At 41.5% G+C, this 18,954-nt stretch overlaps 1 protein-coding gene across 1 annotated transcript; it reads left to right on the forward strand.

Annotated features, from left to right (window-relative positions):
• The first annotated feature begins 544 nt into the window (after positions 1-544).
• hpse (heparanase) lies at positions 545-12,209 on the forward strand. The gene is made up of 12 exons (XM_053479222.1): positions 545-903; positions 3,584-3,729; positions 4,099-4,227; positions 4,689-4,862; positions 5,294-5,465; positions 6,213-6,260; positions 6,971-7,064; positions 8,026-8,132; positions 8,644-8,758; positions 9,439-9,566; positions 9,797-9,949; positions 10,763-12,209. The coding sequence occupies exons 1-12, from the start codon at positions 668-670 to the stop codon at positions 10,917-10,919; spliced, it is 1,659 nt and encodes a 552-aa protein (XP_053335197.1). The 5' UTR covers positions 545-667; the 3' UTR covers positions 10,920-12,209.
• The last annotated feature ends 6,745 nt before the right edge of the window (positions 12,210-18,954 follow it).

Consider the following 18,954-nt stretch of genomic DNA (forward strand, 5'->3'; position numbering starts at 1 on the left):
CCTGGTGTGGAAGGAAGGAAAAGTGAGAAAAAAAATAATACACTAGAACAATATTATGACATTTCTTATACGTAATTGATGAGATGGGTTTTTAAGGTTTAAACCAGTATTTAAAAAGGAGTAAATTCAGGTCCACACAAGTACCAACAAAGAGTTGAGTCTAAGGCAAGACCAAGACCTGCAAGGCAGTGAGTCTGAGTCAAGATCAAGACTAACAGAGGGTCAAAGCAGAGTCAAAACCATCAGTGTGTTGAGTCTGAAGTGCATGAAGTTTGCATGTTCTTTCCATGCATGGTGGGATAGGTTTAAAGAGTGGTAGGGCTGAACATAGAACAGGGTGAAGATTACCAGCACTGCAGTTTTTAAAGAAAGCAACTGAATGACACAAAAACAATATTTTACTTAATGCTTCTTTCTGGGACAGTGGTTTCATGGGCGTGGCAATCACAAGGATTCTGTCCAATCATTTGTTACAAGACGTGAATATAATTAAGCAACACCCACAGATTACAATCACGCCTTGTTTGTTTTGTAGAAGCCGGGCTGCTCTGAGCAGGAAATCCTGTCCGTGCGAGTTCAGGATAGGTTTCGTTAGCTCGTTGCGTTGATAAATATATATAAAATTATTTATCATGGCAGATCATGTAGATTATTTTGCATAATAATAATGATGAGAGTGCTGATGGGTTATCCCGGATCCGGGAGCCTAGGGGCAGTTTTCTTTCCTTTCGCTGTTCTAGTAGTGTCAGTGTTTAACACAGTTCTCGTCTCGGCGGGGGTTTTAAAGTTGGTAGATGTGGACATGGATCTTTCTCGTGTAGACAGAAGAGTGGACGAAAGGTTTCTGTCTGTGACTATAGATGCGAGTCTGGTGGCGGAGGAGAAGTTTATGTACCTGCTGGGGTGAGTCTCAATTCAAGCGTCACTCCGAGTGTTTTACAAGTTAAAACCGTCAGGTAGCACGGCACTGTTTTCTGTGTCCAGTGTGCGGTTGTTTGTTTAGTGTAAACTCACTCGCTTACACACGCTCTCTCTCACACACACAGTTGTTAAGTTGTCAATTGTTGTTAAAGAATTTTCCCGAACCTTCTCTTCTCGCTGTGCGTTCACGCTTCTAACACAAACATGCTACATTGTGACTGATTTAAATACAAGATGTGTTTGTACATTTGTTTAGTCCATATGAACAGTTCAGTCACTTCTGTTACTCATGTATTCTGTGTATATATTTACCTCATACTATCACAATAACATATAAGCATTTTAATGACTGAATTTTTAAACAAGTCAAATAATTTTAATTATAATGATTTTTATACACATTTTATGACAAATCCCGTCGATTCCCGCCTCAGGTCATGGAGTTTGCATGTTCTCCCTGTGCTTGGTGGGTTTCCTCCGAGTGCTCTGGTTTTCTCCCACAGTCCAAAGACCTGCAGATTAGGCTATTTATCGTTCCCAAATTGTCTGAAGTGTGTGTACCCTGTGATGGATTGGCACCCTGTCCAGGGTGTACCACACCTCTTGCCCTAAATCTCCTGAGATTGGCTCCAGGCCCCCCCGCCGTAATCATTTATTACATGGTAAAATGGTATAGACAATGATTAATGAACAAATCTCGCCAAAATAAATTTGTAAAAAAAAAAAAAAGACTGGATGTCTTTTCATTATAAAAAATGTTCACCAACATTTCTGAAACTTTTCAAATGCTACAGGTAAATATAAACTAAGAATCTTTTGGCTAAGGATCTTTATAATAATGGAAAAAGAAACATGGCTGACACCAAGCTAAAATAGGTAAAACACGACTTTACATACAATTCCATGATATTTTTTTTTTTTTTACTAGGGCTTCCGCTCACAATGTGACAATTCTTAGAGGTACATATCTAATAAGATAAATTGAGTCATGTGAGTTGCAACTTTGAGTAATTATATATAACAGGGAAAATGTTAAAAAAAGAATCATGCAAAAAAATCAATCCATGTTGAAAATAATGTCTTATGCTCCCTGCACCACTATTTCACAATTTCAGGCCAATAAATGCTGGTGTTGTCATCTTGGAATATGTCCAAGGGAAGGAAAAAATCCATTAATAGATGGGAAAAACCTGTTCAGTCATTACATTCAGGTTACCTAAAAGTGATCTAGCTGACCTAATTCTATTACTACATAACATTCCAGAGCGAAAACCTGACCAAAAGAAACAACACTAGATTCCAACACTGCCTCCACAGGCTTGTACTGTACATTAGGCACTAAGCATGATCCGTACAGCCAAGTCACAACTTTCAGTCACAACGAAAAACCTACCTAGGGTTAGGTTTCTTGGGTATTTAGGTTAACTCCCCTTTCATACCCGCCCCCCACCCCAATAATTATAAACAGTAATTATAATAAAATTACGTATAATTTGTAACCTAGTAACCCAGTGTAAGGATTTATCCAAAGACGGAAATGTCAAAGCACTATTGCAAGTCGCTCTAGATAAGATCAGCTGCCAAATGCCTAAATGTAAATGTAAATGATGGATGCATTGCTTTATCCGCCTCTCTTTTACCCTGATGCATCCATCACTATGAAACATCAGGGTAAATCTGAACTCATTAAATCACATGACCTTTTTCCAACGCTCTACAGTCCTTTTTTATGGACTTTTAACCCAATTTTTGTAATTTCAGCACTCTCCTTAGTTGTTTTCTTTGCTTGATGTAGGACAATAATTTTACTCTTCTGAAATAGAGTAACATCTTTGCCATGACCACAGGATATGTCTTTTGACATGGTTGTGTAAGAAAACACATTTACTGCATCACTTGGGGTTAAAAAACCTGTTGCTAGCTGAAACATATTAATTGCAGTAATTATCTAATGGACTATGACTATTTATGACTAATTGAATATGTTTTTAGTTCAATCCAGATCATGTTTTTTTTTTTGGTGGAGTAATGTTAAATAAAAATCCTCATTTATTAATTTGCATGTCGGTCTTTTTAATTAACATGTCATCTTTAAGAGCATCTAAAATGCATTTTATAATGCATTTCAGAGTTAATTTTGTCTGTTAAATGTTACATGTCAACATGTTGGTCTATTTTATGTTTGGTTCACGGTTTTCTACATTACCCACAAAGTGGTTTTAGCCTCTCATCTCTACATAAAGAGATAGATACAGAAGCTCTTTATATAAGTCTGTCTCGCATCCTATTCTGTCCACTCTGTTTAAACAAATCAGCATTCACTCCATTGTGCTCGTCATTTTATACATTTCTAACTAGCAAGATATCAGAGTCTGTCATTGCAGCATTGCAGTCTGTCTCTTTATAGTCCATTGTTTGCTATCTTTAGCAGTTCACTATATTTCTCATTAGTATGACATTAAATGTCTTTGGAAATGGTGAGTAAGAAAAGGTTGTTCTGTTTACTTTTAAGGAACTAACAAGGAAGCATGACCGTTATTCCATATGTTTGAGATTTGCTGATTTTTTTTTTTCTATGTAAGAAATTTGTTGTATTATTGAAAATTATAACAGTAATAATTATAAATATGATTAGTGTTTTATAAGATATTTGTTTCCTCAGGTCCCCAAAATTGAGGACCCTCGCTAAAGCGCTGACTCCTGCATTTCTGCGCTTTGGAGGGACCAAACAAGACTTTATGACATTTACACCACAGAGTGAATATTACATGACAAAAAGCTACAGTGGAGATCCTCTTCCTTACGCAGGTACAGTATTTGCCACATTTGCTGTATGTTTTTTGTTTCTATTGTATTATATGTATCTATTTTGTTCATCAATTTTATAAGATTTTCTTTCACTGCACAAACAAATCATTGTCACTTATAGTCACATACTGTAGTTTGTCAGGCATCTTCAAACAGTTGACTAATATTCCAAATTTCTGACAGCTAAAATTATTAGTTCTTTTAAGATTTCTACATTTAAGGACCCTTAACTTTCAATCGCTCAGTTGTATACATGTAACATTTGCCTTTCCCTTCTATAAGTTGCCAAGTAATTAGGTTTAGTTGATTATTTGTGTATAAATGCTAATGTGCAATTGTCAAATTCTCTTTTTGTGATTATTCCTGTAGGACCATCATGCAGTAAATTTGAGCTCCCACAGTTGCTGGAGGAAGAGCTAAAGCGAGACTGGGCCATGCAGGTGTTACTTCTACGTAAGGAGGACGCAAGTGGAAAGTACATGGAAGTGACGTTTTCCGGTAAGCACGTTAAAGAGTGTGCCCTGCATGCTGTCACCATGCTTTTCAGGAATTTGCAAGGTTATATAATCTTTAAAGGTTATAAACAGCAACAATTTGTTAACAACTAATTAAATTTGTACAGATGCCGTGTTTAGCTTGTTGGGTTTGGTAATCAGATTGATGATTAAAATAGTGCTGAGATCTCAGCATGTTATGATGGGAGTGTGGATCTAAAAGGAAACAGAAATGTTGCTGTCTCAAGAAACTTTCATTTGGATTTTCCACCATGTCTGACTGAGATGCCCATGATTTCAAAATGTACAAAGAGATTATATTGAGTTATAATGTCTAATAAAGCTGCTTTTATACACTTTTACATATCTTAGACATTATTACAGTTTTATTTCGAATTTGAATGTGATATTGATGTGTGGTGATTTAGCTGGATTTTTGTTTAATGACCTTCTTTGTTTGTGTAGAATATGCAATGGATCTGCTTTACTCGTTTGCGAACTGCTCCGGATTGGAGTTGATCTTTGGCTTAAATGCGCTACTACGAACACCTGAGAATGCCTGGGACAGTCAGAACGCTGAGCTGCTGCTAAATTACTGTGAGAGAAGGCAGTACAGGTTGTCTTGGGAGCTGGGCAATGGTATGACAAACTGTGTGTTTGGATCAGAAGCCTTACCCTGTAATTACAATATTGTATATAATATTGTAGATCATCTGTGTTATTTCTCAAGTTACAGTAGCTACCGTATAAACAGCTCCTTCTTTTTTATTCTGAGATTGAAATGGCAAAAAAAAAGCCATTTGAGAAAGCTTGTCATTTTACATGAAAATTGCAAAATGTTTTTCTGTGCTGTTTTCCAGTGTCTTAAAACATGTTAAGTTACAGCTTTACGGTTTCCTAATAAAATTCGGCAAAACAACTTGACCATATTCAGTAATGAGTTTCAACATGCTTTTTAAATCCCTATCCTAACCCATGAATAAGCCATTCTTCATTAATGTCATTAATTAATCAAGACCTCCTGACCAATAAAATCTGAGAATTTAATGACTCTGTGGATTTACTTTCAGAGCCAAATAGTTATGAGAAAAAGGCAGCGATCAGGGTGAACGGGTCCCAGCTGGGAGAGGATTTCCTCCATCTTCGTGAGATCCTGCGGAAATCAAAAATGTACAGTTCCTCTGGTCTGTACGGACCTGATATCGGTCAGCCACGAGGTCACCGCAAAGACCTCCTCTCTGGGTGAGATACCAGCTCCTCACTCAGAGCTAACCTCTTTATGTAGAGTAGCTTTTAAAATAAAATGGGTTCCACTCAAAGGTACAAATTATTATTAGTAGTATTATGATTATGCTTCAGCTGCAGATGTTCTAATTAACAAATAAATCTATAATGGTTGTGTAGCTGTTTTGAACTCACAGATTTGACAAAAACCCTTTTGAAATAATTTTAAGGATAATTGAAAAGTGTGTAAACCTGATGTTTATTCTCCTGCAGCAGTCGGAGCAGATGCGTTTCACATTGTGGTCAAGTCTGTCATGGTAGAAACGGGTGTGAATATGTAAAGGGTTGTACTGTAACCACCATGCTTTTTACGATCTGTGACTTCTCTGTTTTACTCAAGATGTAGACACAGAAAATATTTACTTGCAAACTTTGGTATTAGTTGGTAATGTAATCATTTTTTTTTTTTTTTTTTTTTTTTTTTTAAATAAGTGTGTGTGTAAAGGGTTGAAGTTTTTGTGAGACCACTGACACTTTATTTAGTTAGTAGTGTTCACATCTTGACAAAGTGAAAGTGCCTTGGAATTATTTGCAGGGGCACCCCGCCTACTATTGTTGCACTTTATTTAGACCAAAACCTTTGACATCTAATGCCACCCCCACACCACCCACACAGGAATGGCTCACTGTTACATTTTTTTTTCATAATATGGAATAAACAGTATGCATCAAATAAAATGCTAAATCTGTTGCATATTTTTGTAGGTTTTTGGAGAGCGGAGCTGAAGCCATTGATGCATGTACCTGGCACCAGTAGGTCTCATGCACACTCACACATACACACATGTTTGTCTAAGCTTGTATGGACCTTTCACTGAAGCTGCAGATAATTAATGCTACGCTGCATTTAAGTCTACCTCCAACCTTATCTTATCTCATTATATATACCGCTTTATTCTGTATACAGGGTCATGGGGGCCTGGAGCCTATTCCAGGAGACTTAGGGCATGAGGCGTGGTACACCCTGGACAGGGTGCCAATTCATCGTGGGGAACACGCACATATAAACAGTCATACGCTTATTCACATACAGTACTACGGGCAATTTACAGTACAAATTCCAATAAGCCTAATCTGCATGACTTTGGACTGTGGAAGGAAACCACACTGAGGGAAACCCACCATGCACGGGGAGAACATGCAACCTTCATGCACACAGATCCCGAGCTGGGAATCAAAGCCGGACCCTAGAGTTGCAAGATGACAGTCCTAATTACTAAGCTACCATATTTAAATAAAAAAGACAGTTTTCCCGCCAACATTAGCTGGACCTGCCAACATAATAACAGCCCATAAACAAATAAACTACATACACACTACAAATCTGTAGCTTAGAATAGTGTAATAAAATTCCCCCCAAAAAACGTATTATCAGTTGCAGTAATCACATAATCGCAGTTATTTTGGTCTCTGATTTCAGCACACTAATTAAAATTTGCATGCTTCTTTATATTTGTTGTTAGTTATTATGTCAATGGAAGAGACACATCTCTGGAGGATTTCCTTGATCCCAAAGTGCTTGACATGCTGGCTGTTAAAACAGACGAGGTCCTCAAGGTAACACTGCTGACTTTATTCTGTTGAGTTTCTTACACCATGTGGTCAGTGCCTTTAATGTGGTTAATGTGGTGACTCAGCCGTTATTACGACTGTGACTATAGTTACAGAGCAAACACACTCCACTGATGATAGCAAAGACTTTATTAAATATAGTTAAAGACAAATTATCTTTTATCATATTTAAGAGAAGCTTTAGAATAGGTTACATTTAGCGATTTAGCTTTTTTTAAAATAGTTTTTATATTGTACCAAAAAACTGTGGAATGGTTGCAGATAATAATATGACCAAATGTGAAAATTAAAATGTTTTCAAATCCAGTTTCCTGGTCAAAGCATACAGTTTATGATTACTAGTAGTTATTTACGAGGTAAGTCAAAAATTATGGGCACTCTGGTTACTTTAAAACTTCTTTAGTCTTGTCAGCATTTTCGTTGAAGGCTATGGTCTCCCCAGTCACTGATATGCAGGGGCACAGTGCGAAATCTTATTTATTTATTTATTTTTGTGGTCTGAGGGTGAAAAAGTTCAAAGATCAACCGCCATCTGGAAAATCAAAGCTTGAAGTTTTCTGGAATTCTCATGACCGAGTATTGGAACATTATCAGATAAAAAATAATGTTTTAATAATTTTAATATTAAATAGGTTTATGGCCATTGCCTTTACTTGAAAGCATTGTATGTTTAAGTGAAGTAAAAAAAAAATTGCTTGGAGACAACAGAGCCTAATAGTCTATGTTGTCTGGGAGAGAGTGATGTCCTTCTCACTCCTGCCTTGTGTGATACTTGTGTAGTATTTACTGTAAGCAATCAGTCTGCAGGCTGCTTGCTTTAATCACATACCTCCAGATCACTGTTATTTGGTGTTGTCTACCCATTAGCATGATTGTGTTATTTAGTTTTATATCACATATAATTTGGTTGCAAACTTTAAAATGTTGTAAATATGTCTTTCTATAGATTGTTCAAGCTCTGTCTCCTGGAATGAAAGTGTGGCTAGGAGAGACAAGCTCAGCGTACGGCGGGGGAGCGGACGGTCTCTCTGACACTTTTGTTGCTGGTTTTATGTGAGCACATGGACGTATACTTTGTGGTGCTTAGAACTTATGCTAAATTTATCTGTAATAATAATCTGTTAAGAGGTAAACAGTGAGGAACCAATGGCTTTTCTTTTGTATTTTCCTTTTTTCTTAAAGAGTTAACATATTTTAATGTAATGCAGTGTTTCAAACAAACAAAATAATCTCAATTATTTTTTTCAATCAAATAATTTGGCGTTCCCGAATTGCCTATCTGGTTGTACCCAGCGTCATTTGATAGGCTCCAGGCCCTCTATGACACTGTGCACAGGATAAGTGGTATAGAAGATGAATGAATAAATAAATCTAGTGATTTCCACTAGATTTTGGAATATGGCTGTAACAAAAATATTTGGACCCTTTAGTTCCAGTGAAAGGAAGACTTAATGCTACACCATACAAATACAACATATACATTTTGTTGCCACATATGGGTTTTATATGTACATATATATTATAACAGTTATACCTGAATAAATCATGTGTCTTTTCTCTAAAGGTGGCTGGACAAACTTGGTCTGGCAGCTAAACTGGGGTTGGACGTGGTCATGCGACAGGTGTTAATTGGCTCTGGCACATACCATCTTGTGGATAATAATCTCGATCCACTTCCGGTACGTTGCATGCATAACTTTTATTACCATATTTTTAGGACTGTAAATTAATTTGCTAGTTACACTGAAGCATAGGGCAGATTTATTATTTATACCTGCAGTGCTGCTTGTGAAATTACATCAGCATCCCTAAATGGTGTAATTTAGTTTTAGCGTTAGTGTCATGTTAGTGTGTCTGTAGTTTAGCGATATTAAACACTGTTTGTACGCTCATGTACTTTTATGTTGTTGTGCAGTTAGCATTACTGCTATTATATCAACAATTACCAATGATGGCAATAATAATGTGAATCTATGAACAACTACTGTAATATGAGCAAGTTAACATAATGTTTACGAGTGATTACCCAAAAGGCTTGCATACCCTGGGGATAAAATAAAAAGAGAGATTAAGAGACTTAGAGCAAATATATGTTTTGACATTTTGTAGATTTCTGTATTACTGCAGAACAGATTTGTATAACACATTAAAAAATATTTTTAAATGCTGTTGTTTAAAAATAAATTAGGTGAAGTTAGGGAAATATAAGGGATGCAAACTTTTGGACTCAATTCTGTAGTCACTGTACAGTATATTTGCCTGATTTTCTAAAGAGACAAAAACATAAATATCCATGAAAATAGCATATAAAGTTGGTTTCAGTGCTTAATTAGCGGACTGAATGTGTGTTTTACGACAGGATTATTGGCTGTCGCTTCTGTACAAGAGGCTTGTGGGTCCTGAAGTGCTGAAAATACAGGTTCTGTCGAATTCAGGAAAGCAGAAGCAACTCTTAAGGGTGTATCTTCATTGCACCAACAAAGAAAGGTACCAACTCCAATCTTAAAAATCTGATAAGCTGTAACATACTTTGAGACATCCAGCAATTATTAAGCATGACTGGGTAGTTGATTATTTTTCTATAACATAATGTATTTTTCTTTACATATACTGCCGCAATTTGTCAATAATCTCCCTCTCTCTCTCTCTCTCTCTCGCTCTCTTTTTTTTAGGAATAATGAATAATGTTGAATAATGTAAGTTTTTTTTCTCTTTAGTTCTAGTTACAGAAAAGGTGCAGTCACGTTGTTTGCGCTAAACCTGAGCAAGAAGCAAGTGGTTATCAAGCTTCCGGCGCTCATCTCCAACAGCACTGTCGAAGTGTTTTTGCTTCAGTCAGCTGAGCCAGAGGAGGTCGGGCTCCATTCAAGGTGAAGGTCCCTATGCCAGTTTCGTTGAATCAAGACATAATGTACAATGAGCAAGTACCGAAAGCTGCACTGTGTAATATAAACATCCATTAGCCATAATTTCACAATAAAAGTCGATTTTTTTCCATAAAAATTTCATAATTCCGTAATAAAAGTATTAAGCAAATGTCTTTATTGACAGCCCACCTAATTATTGAGATAGACGCATAAATCTACGAGGGGCGTTTAAGTCAAACCAGGACTTTTGATTTTATAGATAGAATAACGCAACACAGTAAAAGGCAAAATCCCCTGCTATACTAATGAATTATCTTCCATCATTTCCATCAAAATGATCTTCCATTTTCCACTAATATTTACAAATTTTCAATAGTGATTTCTCCTTAAAACCCTGCGTAGTCTTGTGTCAGGGAAGCATTATACAGTACACTATATTGCCAAATGTATTCGCTCATCTGCCTTCAAATGCATATGAACTTAAGTAACATCCAATTCTTAATTCATGGGGTTTAATATGATTCTGGCCCACCCTTTGCAGCTATAACAGTTGCAGCTCTTCTGGAAAGGCTTTCCACAATGTTTAGAAGTGTGTTTATGAGAATTTTTTACCATTCTTTCAGAAGTGAGGTCAGACACTGAAGGTCTGATTTGCAGTCTCCGCTCAAATTAATTCCAAAGGTGTTCTAGCTGCAAAGGGTGGGCCCACATCATAATAAACCCTATGAATTAAGAACTGGACAAAGCATCTTAGAAACATGCAAGTTATGAATTTGGGTTCTTGTTCTGTTTGGATTAAACTATTTTGATCTGTAGGTCTGTCAAGCTGAACGGTGATGTGTTAAAGATGGTGGATGAGAGGACACTTCCTTCTCTTCAGGGAGCTGAACTTCCTCCTGGGGAACATCTCAAACTTCCTGCGCTGTCCTTTGCCTTCTTTGTGCTGAAACATGCTGCTGCTCCAGTGTGCTGAAGAGCTCAGGGAACTGCTTTTATCCTGAATGTGGATTTAGTATGCACTTTCAACAAATTGCACTGTGAATGTTTACATATTGTTATCCTCTAGATGTGTATTGTACACGTTTGAATCATCAGACACTCACTTGGAACTTGCTTGTACAATCAACCATAATGTGGCACATAATCATACAGGCTTAGTTAATGTTCAGATCAAACATCACAAAGGATGAAAAATGCAATTCTAGTAACATTTACTTAAGTATGATTTTTGGTGCTTTCTCCTGATATACTCACTAGTCACTAGAGTTTACTCAGGCTGCTGAAACAAACGAACAAAAAAACGTGAATGAGATGAGAAAGGTTAGGGGAAGGGAAATGGCCAGACTGGTTTAAGCTGACAGAAGGGAAATCAGCAGGAAGGGTTGAATGTTTATCTGTCAAAAGTTCCATTATTTTTTTTAAGTTGTTGATATCACAAAAAGGGAAGGTGCAACATTTTTTATGTAACATGACATATAAATAATGACATATTTAATTGTGTTTGTGTCAAAATCAGACTATATGTAATGCTAAAAAAAATAAGAAAATATATTTAGAATAGTAAAACTAAGTGGCTGCGATGTATTGGCACCCTCCAGGCCCCTGTGATCCTGTACAGGGTAAGGATAGAAGATGAATGAATGAATAAGATAATTAAGAGGATAATGAATACATTGAAACTGTTGATGCCCCTTACTTCTTAAGAGTTAACCTTGGGTCACTGATTTTTGGTGTATGACTTCTTTTCGGGAGAATCATAATATTCTTTTCTCTTTTATAAAATTTGATTTGTGTTATGTTGATTTTTGAGGTGTTCAGGTTTTTTTTGTTTAAAACCAATATTTACAAGCAGGTGGCACGGTGGTATGGTGGTTAGCACTGTCGCCTTGCACCTCCAGGCCTGTGCATAGAGTTTGCATGTTCTCCCCATGCTTGGAGGGTTTCCCCCGTGTACTCCGGTTTCCTCCCACAGTCCAAAGACATGTAGGTTAGGCTAAGTGACGTTCCAAAATTACCCACGGTGTGTGAAAAAGCGTTGGATTTGCACTCTGTCCAGGGTGTACCCCGTCTTGTGCCCTTAGTCTCCTGGGATAGGCTCCAGGCTCCCCACGACCCTGAATACAGGATAAAGCGGTATAGACGATGAGTGAGTGAGTAAGTGAGAATATTAACCAGCATACAAACGAGTGGCATTGATTGCTTATGCTACCACAACTATTCATTTTGTTTTATTGTTATAAAATAAATTTGACAACTATTTTTATTACTGAATAGAACTTCAGTTAAGACCAGTTCCATCAGTTCTATGTTGTAACATGTTAAAAAGGTCAAGGCGGTAAATATGTACAGTACCACTATATTTAAAAAAATAGAAAATCAATCTCTACTGTAGTTTGTGTGCTTATAATGTGGTGGTTAAAAAAATAAGAAAAGGAATTTCAGGTTGTAAAAAGAGTTCATTCATATTATTCAAATGGCATCATGCAATACCGGTGGCTTAATGGTTAGTGGTTCGTTGTGTACCTCCAGGGTCTGGGTTTGAATCCCACCTCTGTGTGCATGGAGTTTGCATGTTCTCCCCATGCTTGGTGGTTTTCCTCCCACAGTCCAAATACTGTACATGTAGATTAGGTTTATTACAGAGGTTTCTAGATGGGTGGATGGAACAAGCAATGTAGTGTTTAGATTGATCTTTTAAAGAAGTAAATCAAATCAAAAGTGGTCAAATTAACAGTATTTAATAGGTTTTTGCTTTTAAGGATCCTTGATGCTTAAAAATAATCCTTATGGTTCAACAAGGATTATTTTTTTTAAATTATTTTAAAACATATAAACACACGGCTGACTTTTATTTGGAGATGTAACACAGATTAAACAGCAGCAGGAATAAGATGTGGATGTAGCTTCTTTACTCCCTTGCTGCTCTGTGTGTAATGACATAAGAGAACGATTTATAATCCAGGTTTCCCACTGTCTCAATGTTGAGGGACTGGAACATCTGATGCACCTTTCATTAAAGCACAAAATGGTGAGTGGGTAGCATGAGAGTGTTAAAATTATTACAGATGTTTTTTTTATGGTGTCTTACCCCCTCTGCACTAAACTTGAAATCTCAGGCAGTTATAAAAGTTGTATAATTTTAAATATTCAGGCAAGTATACAGAAACGTGAGCTATATGTCTATTACATGTTAGTTACATTAGACATGGAGTTCCAGACCAGATCAGCCTAGAATGAGTCAGGCCTGAAACTAAAGCCACTGGAGTCTGAGTCAACCCTGAGGATGACAGGAAGCATCAACAAAAGTCATGAATACCTAAAGTTTAAAAAGGTTCTTATTCTTAATAAACTCGCAGGAATCATTTTAAAAAATCACACATGAAGGTAAGTAAGTGATGTGTGTAGGGTGGGGGTGGGGGTGGGGATCACATGAGAATAAATGAAGAATGTGTAAAAAAACAATGTGTGACAATAAGCAGATAAATATATTATGTGATAATTTCAGATTCAATCAATTGAAAACGCATACGGCTGCACCACAGACAAAGCCTGTCTATATACTATAATAACACTTTCATAATTTTGCAATCTGTTTAGTAGATATTAAGGAAGCATAGTGCAAACGTTATCACTGTCTATAATTACCTCCCAAATCTCATCCTGCTTTTTTTAGGCCACTAATTATAAAGTACCATCTGAAGACGGCAAGTGGAAAGTCAGCTTTAAGACCAGGAAGACCGAAAAAAGACATGACCTCATACCCAGAGGTGGACATGCTTTCAGCAAAGATATAAAAAAAAAAATCACATCTTTTTCATTTGCACTCTTAATATTTAAGTATCTTTTTAAGTTTACCTAAAGATTTTTCTTCATCACTCCACAGATTTGATGGTAACAAGGATAGTTTTGGCAAGTCAGTTAGGACATCTACTTCATTTGCTGGCTGGCCAAAGGAAAGTTGCCATTTCTGGATAGTCAAATTAGGGCAACTAAAAAAATAACTAGGGAAATTTGAAATTACTGTAACTGGGTAAAGAACCCTCCAACTCATTATCAAAATCAGGAAGGATAGCGCTGAACCCTCAACTTTGCGAACAAAATGTGATAAAAAAAAAGTGAAGTAGCATGGTAAAAAAAAATCAACTCTACAAACCATAGCTATGTTTAATATTCAAAGTAAAAGCATTTTCATATACACACAATGAAATTAAAGCTCGAAGGATTGGAACTAAACATCTGTATGGCCATAAGAAAACTACGGAGCCCCGGTAGTCACCTAGAGGAGAAAAAATAAAAAAATAAAAATCTGTGGCAACAGTTTTGTAATTCGCGCCCTCAGTGTAATAATCCGTTCCCACAACTTCTTAAACTGTTCCCTCAGTTTACTTATCCGTGCACTCAGATTTTGTAATCCGTACCCACAAATTCATAATTCTGTGCGCACGCTTTTGCAATCTGTTCCCACAGGTTTGTACACAGACTCCTTTTAGAAGAACAGGAAGCTCCTCGCTACGTGTAAATGAATCTTATTACATATTGTTTTATTGTGGATTATTAAGTGTAATACATCAAACTGTCAAGAACTAACCTGAGATGACCAGAAGACGTAGCTTTAGCGGTTAGCCCTTTGTAGCGTGAATGGTAAACCCAAACGCGGATGAAACACGAGTAGGCAGGATAATCACGCTTTTAGTCTAAGGACTCTCACAGATGGGGAGTAAGGGAAAGACACAATCTAACCCGCGTCCTATAAATACACACTCGATCAGGAATTGAAACCAAAAAGGTGAGTACTCACAGTTAGGTGTAGGAATCCGACGTGGCATCGGCAAAACTCAATGACTGAGCGAGGTGCTATGGTTTGTTTACCTCTTTTATACTTCCTGGTTTGCGACCGCTTAACTTCCGGGTCCTAGTGCCGGTCGCGTTCCGAGTGTGCATGACAGTACCCCCCTGTCCAGGACCGGCTCCAGACGGTCCTGAGGTGGAGGATACCCTGTGACGGTAGTCACGGATGAGCTCAGGATCGAGGATGAACCGTGCTGGGACCCAAGATCGCTCCTTGGGGGCGGAGCCCTCCCAATCGACCAGGTACTGGGTGCCCCTGCCCCGAGGTCGCGAATCGAGGATTCGTCGCACGGTGTAAGCGGGACCGCCGTCAATGATTCGGGGAGGAGGAGCGGGGGGGGGGGGGGTGCAACCAGTGGTGAAGTGATGAAGGGTTTTAGCTGTGATGTATGGAAGACTGGGTGAATCCGGAGCGCCGCAGGCAGCTGGAGCCGGTAGGTGACAGGGTTAATCCGTAACGTGATGCGGTATGGTCCGATGAACCTTGGTGATAGTTTTCTTGATTCGGTGTGCAGATGGAAGTTTTTAGTTGATGACCATACCTTGTCACCTACGTGGTACAACCGTCCCGGCGGGTGTCGGCGGCGATGCTGGGCGACGTAGCTGGTGTTGGCTCGCTGGATGGCGCGATTCGCTTGATTCCATATCCGCCGACACCTACGGACCAACTGTTGGGCCGATGGTACGTCAACCTCCGGTTCTTGATGGTCGAACATTGGAGGATGGAAACCATGGCACACCTCAAATGGGCTTAGGTTGGTGGCTGAGGAGACATGTAGGTTGTGGGACAGTTCGGCCCATTTGAGGTAGTGGGCCCAGGAGCGCTGGCGGTCGGACACGAAACATCTCAGGTAGCGCTCCAGTTGTTGGTTGGTCCGTTCCGTCTGACCATTAATCTGGGGGTGGTAACCGGATGACAGACTACAGATGGAATTGATCAGACGGCAGAAGGCCCTCCAGAACCGGGCTGTGAACTGGGGCCCTCTGTCAGAGACGATGTCCTTTGGGAACCCATGCAGTCGGACTACGTGTTCCAAAATCAATTCCGCGGTGTCTTTAGCTGATGGGAGTCCGGCTAGGGCCACCAGGTGCACGGCCTTGGAGAACCGATCAACGATGGTTAAAATGGTGTCCTTACCCTCTGAAACCGGCAGGCCCGTGATGAAATCCAGGGCGATGTGCGTCCAGGGCCGTCGAGGAACTGGGAGTGGTTGGAGTTCTCCTGGAGTTGGTTGGTTTGTGTCTTTTGCCCTGGCGCACACCGGGCACGCCTGAACGAACTCGAGGACGTCTCTCCTCAAGGAGGGCCACCAGAATGCTCGTTGTATAAATGATAGGGTTCGTCGCGCCCCAGAATGTCCAGCGATGGTGGACGAATGCCCCCATTGGAGAACCTCCGCTCGCAGCTGTTGGGGTACGTAGAGTCGTCCAGGCGACACACCTGCCGGTTCGGTCTCCGCCGCCTGTGCCTGGCGGACCCTGGTCTCCAAATCCCAGTGGAGGGGTGCGAGGATTCGGGATGGGTGGATGACAGGCACGGGTTCCGCCCGGGGGAGGTCGTCCTCATACTGGCGTGATAGGGCGTCGGCTTTGGTGTTCTTCGACCCCGGACGGTAAGAAAGATGGAAATTATATTGTTCGAAAAATAGTGCCCACCGTGCCTGTCGTGGATTGAGCTGCTTGAGGTTCTTGATGGTGATCAGGTTCTGGTGATCGATCCAGACGATGAATGGCTCACTGGCGCCCTGGAGCCAGTGACGCCATTCCTCCAAAGCCCACTTTATGCCCAACAGCTCGCGGTCCCCTACCCCGTATCGCTGCTGAGTGGGGTCAAATTTTTTGGAGAAGAAACTGCAAGGGTGCAGTTTCTGGTCTGGACCTCGCTGGGAGAGAACCGCGCCGGCGCCCACATCCGACGCGTCCACCTCCACAACGAAGGGTTTATTGGCATCCGGATGAAGAAGAATCGGGGCGGTGGTGAAGCGATGACAGAGTTCCTTGAAGGCTGAGATGGCGGTAGGATTGAGCTGAAATGGGTGAGGTGAGGGCCTGGTCAATGTGGTCAATGGTGCTGCAACTGTACTGTAGCCGCGGATAAAGCGACGATAGAAGTTCGCAAACCCGAGAAACCGCTGAAGCTGTTTGAGTGTCCTGGGTAGGGGCCAGTGACGTACAGCTTCTAGCTTTTGCGGGTCCATGGCCACACCCTGGGGCGAGATGACAAAACCCAGGAACGTGGTGGAGTGCTGGTGAAAAGCACATTTTTCCAGCTTGCAGTACAGTTGGTGAGCGAGCAATCTCTTTAAAACAGCACGTACGTGTTGGATATGTTCTTCCAGGTGGCGGGAGTAGATCCAGATGTCGTCCAGGTAGACGAACACCCATCGGCCCAGCATGTCTCGGAGGACGTCATTTATGAATTGTTGGAAGGCCGAGGGTGCGTTGCAGAGTCCAAATGGTATGACCAGGCTCTCATAATGTCCGGTGGGTGTGATGAATGCCGTCTTCCACTCATCACCCTCTCTGATGCGCACCAAGTTGTAGGCGCTCCGGAGGTCCAACTTGGTGAATACGGTGGCACCAGAGAGGGCGTCCAGGGCTGAGTTGGTGAGTGGTAGTGGATGTCTGTTCTTAATGGTGATGTTGTTTAGCCCCCGATAGTCGACACATAGGCGAAGTTCGCCCCCTTTCTTCTTGACGAAGAAGAACCCGCGGCGGCAGGCGAGGTGGAGGGCCGGATGGTTCCCTGACGGAGGGCGTTGGTGACGTATTCCTCCATCGCCTGCGTCTCCGAGGTGGATAACGAATAGAGATGGCCGCGGGGAGGGACGGAGCCCGGCTGAAGTTCTATCGCCAGGTCGTAAGGGCGATGAGGCGGGAGATGGGTAGCTCGTTTCTTACAAAAAACTTCAGCCAAGTCTCGATAGGCGATAGGGATGGCGTTGGTGTCGACGTCGGGGGCCTCGGACTCAGTCCGTGCCTGTAGGCAGAGTTCGGTGCAGGTCGGCCCCCACTGGAGAATCCGGTTCCGGGTCCACGAAATGATCGGGTCATGCTGTAACAGCCAGGGATAGCCGAGGATGATGGGCGGTGATGAGATGGTTGTAAGGTGGAATTGGATCTGCTCCTGGTGTTGGTCTATGGCGAGCTTGATGGGTTGGGTCTGATGGGTGATAGGGCTGGATGACAAGGGCCGACCGTCGACCGAAGTGATCTTTACCGGCTGGGATAACGCCTCAGTCCTCACCCCCAAATCTTTGGCATAATTAGAGTCAATGAAGTTACCCGCGACACCGGAGTCGATGAACGCGGCGCTTCGAACTCGTTTGTGGCCAATTTGGAGGTTTACCTGAACCGTGAAACGTGAGATGGTGGCGTCGATTGTGGAGGAGAGGTGGAGGGGGCCCGGTGAGTCTCTCCTTCCACTCACCGGGGCTGCGCGTTTCCCGGGCGAATCGGACAAATAGCTCGGTGGTGCGCCGCCGACCCACAGTAGGCACACAGCCCCTCTCGATACCGTCGTTCGCGTTCCGCCACGGTCAGGGAGGCGCGTCCTAATTGCATGGGTTCCCCGGCTCCGGTGTCAACCACGGCAGGAGGTGGAGATCCGACAGGTCCAGTAGTGGAGGTGGTGAGAGCAGTAGGTGGTCGTGGCGTGGTGTAGGAGAAGGTGGGTGCAGGCGGCAGGGTCCTAGGGGCTGGCTTCAGGCGAGAGAGGATGCGTTGATCGATACGGAGGGAGAGCTGGATCATCCCCTCCAGGGTAGCAGGAAGCTCTCGCCCGGCGAGCTCGTCTTTGATACGTGGAGCCAGTCCCTCGTAGAAGGATGTCCGGAGCGCGGCATCTCCCCAGTCGGTCTGCACAGCGAGGGTCCGGAACTCAGCAGCGTACCGGCTCACGGACGATCCTCCCTGCCGCAGATGGTAGAGCTTGGTGTCGGTCTCCACCTCGCCCGCTGGGTGTTCGAATGTGAGTCTGAGTTGGTGGGTGAACTCATTATATGAGTGCGCGGTGTCTGAATCCGCCCGGAGAACTGCCGTGGCCCACTCAGCTGCCTGCCCGGATAGCAACGAGACCAGAAGCGCGATGCGTAGCCGATCGGTGGAGTACCTGGTGGCATTGAACTCAAACACCAGATCAAGCGCTATTAGAAACACAT

Source organism: Clarias gariepinus, chromosome 19 (genome assembly GCF_024256425.1).
Source record: "Clarias gariepinus isolate MV-2021 ecotype Netherlands chromosome 19, CGAR_prim_01v2, whole genome shotgun sequence".
Classification (NCBI taxonomy): Eukaryota; Metazoa; Chordata; class Actinopteri; order Siluriformes; family Clariidae; genus Clarias; species Clarias gariepinus.

Coding starts and splice junctions, on each gene's coding strand:
- hpse (XM_053479222.1), top strand. CDS start 668: ATGATGAGAGTGCTGATGGGTTATCCCGGATCCGGGAGCCTAGGGGCA. Junction 8,759..9,438: donor ATAATCTCGATCCACTTCCG/GTACGTTGCATG, acceptor GTTTTACGACAG/GATTATTGGCTGTCGCTTCT. Junction 9,950..10,762: donor GAGGTCGGGCTCCATTCAAG/GTGAAGGTCCCT, acceptor TTTGATCTGTAG/GTCTGTCAAGCTGAACGGTG.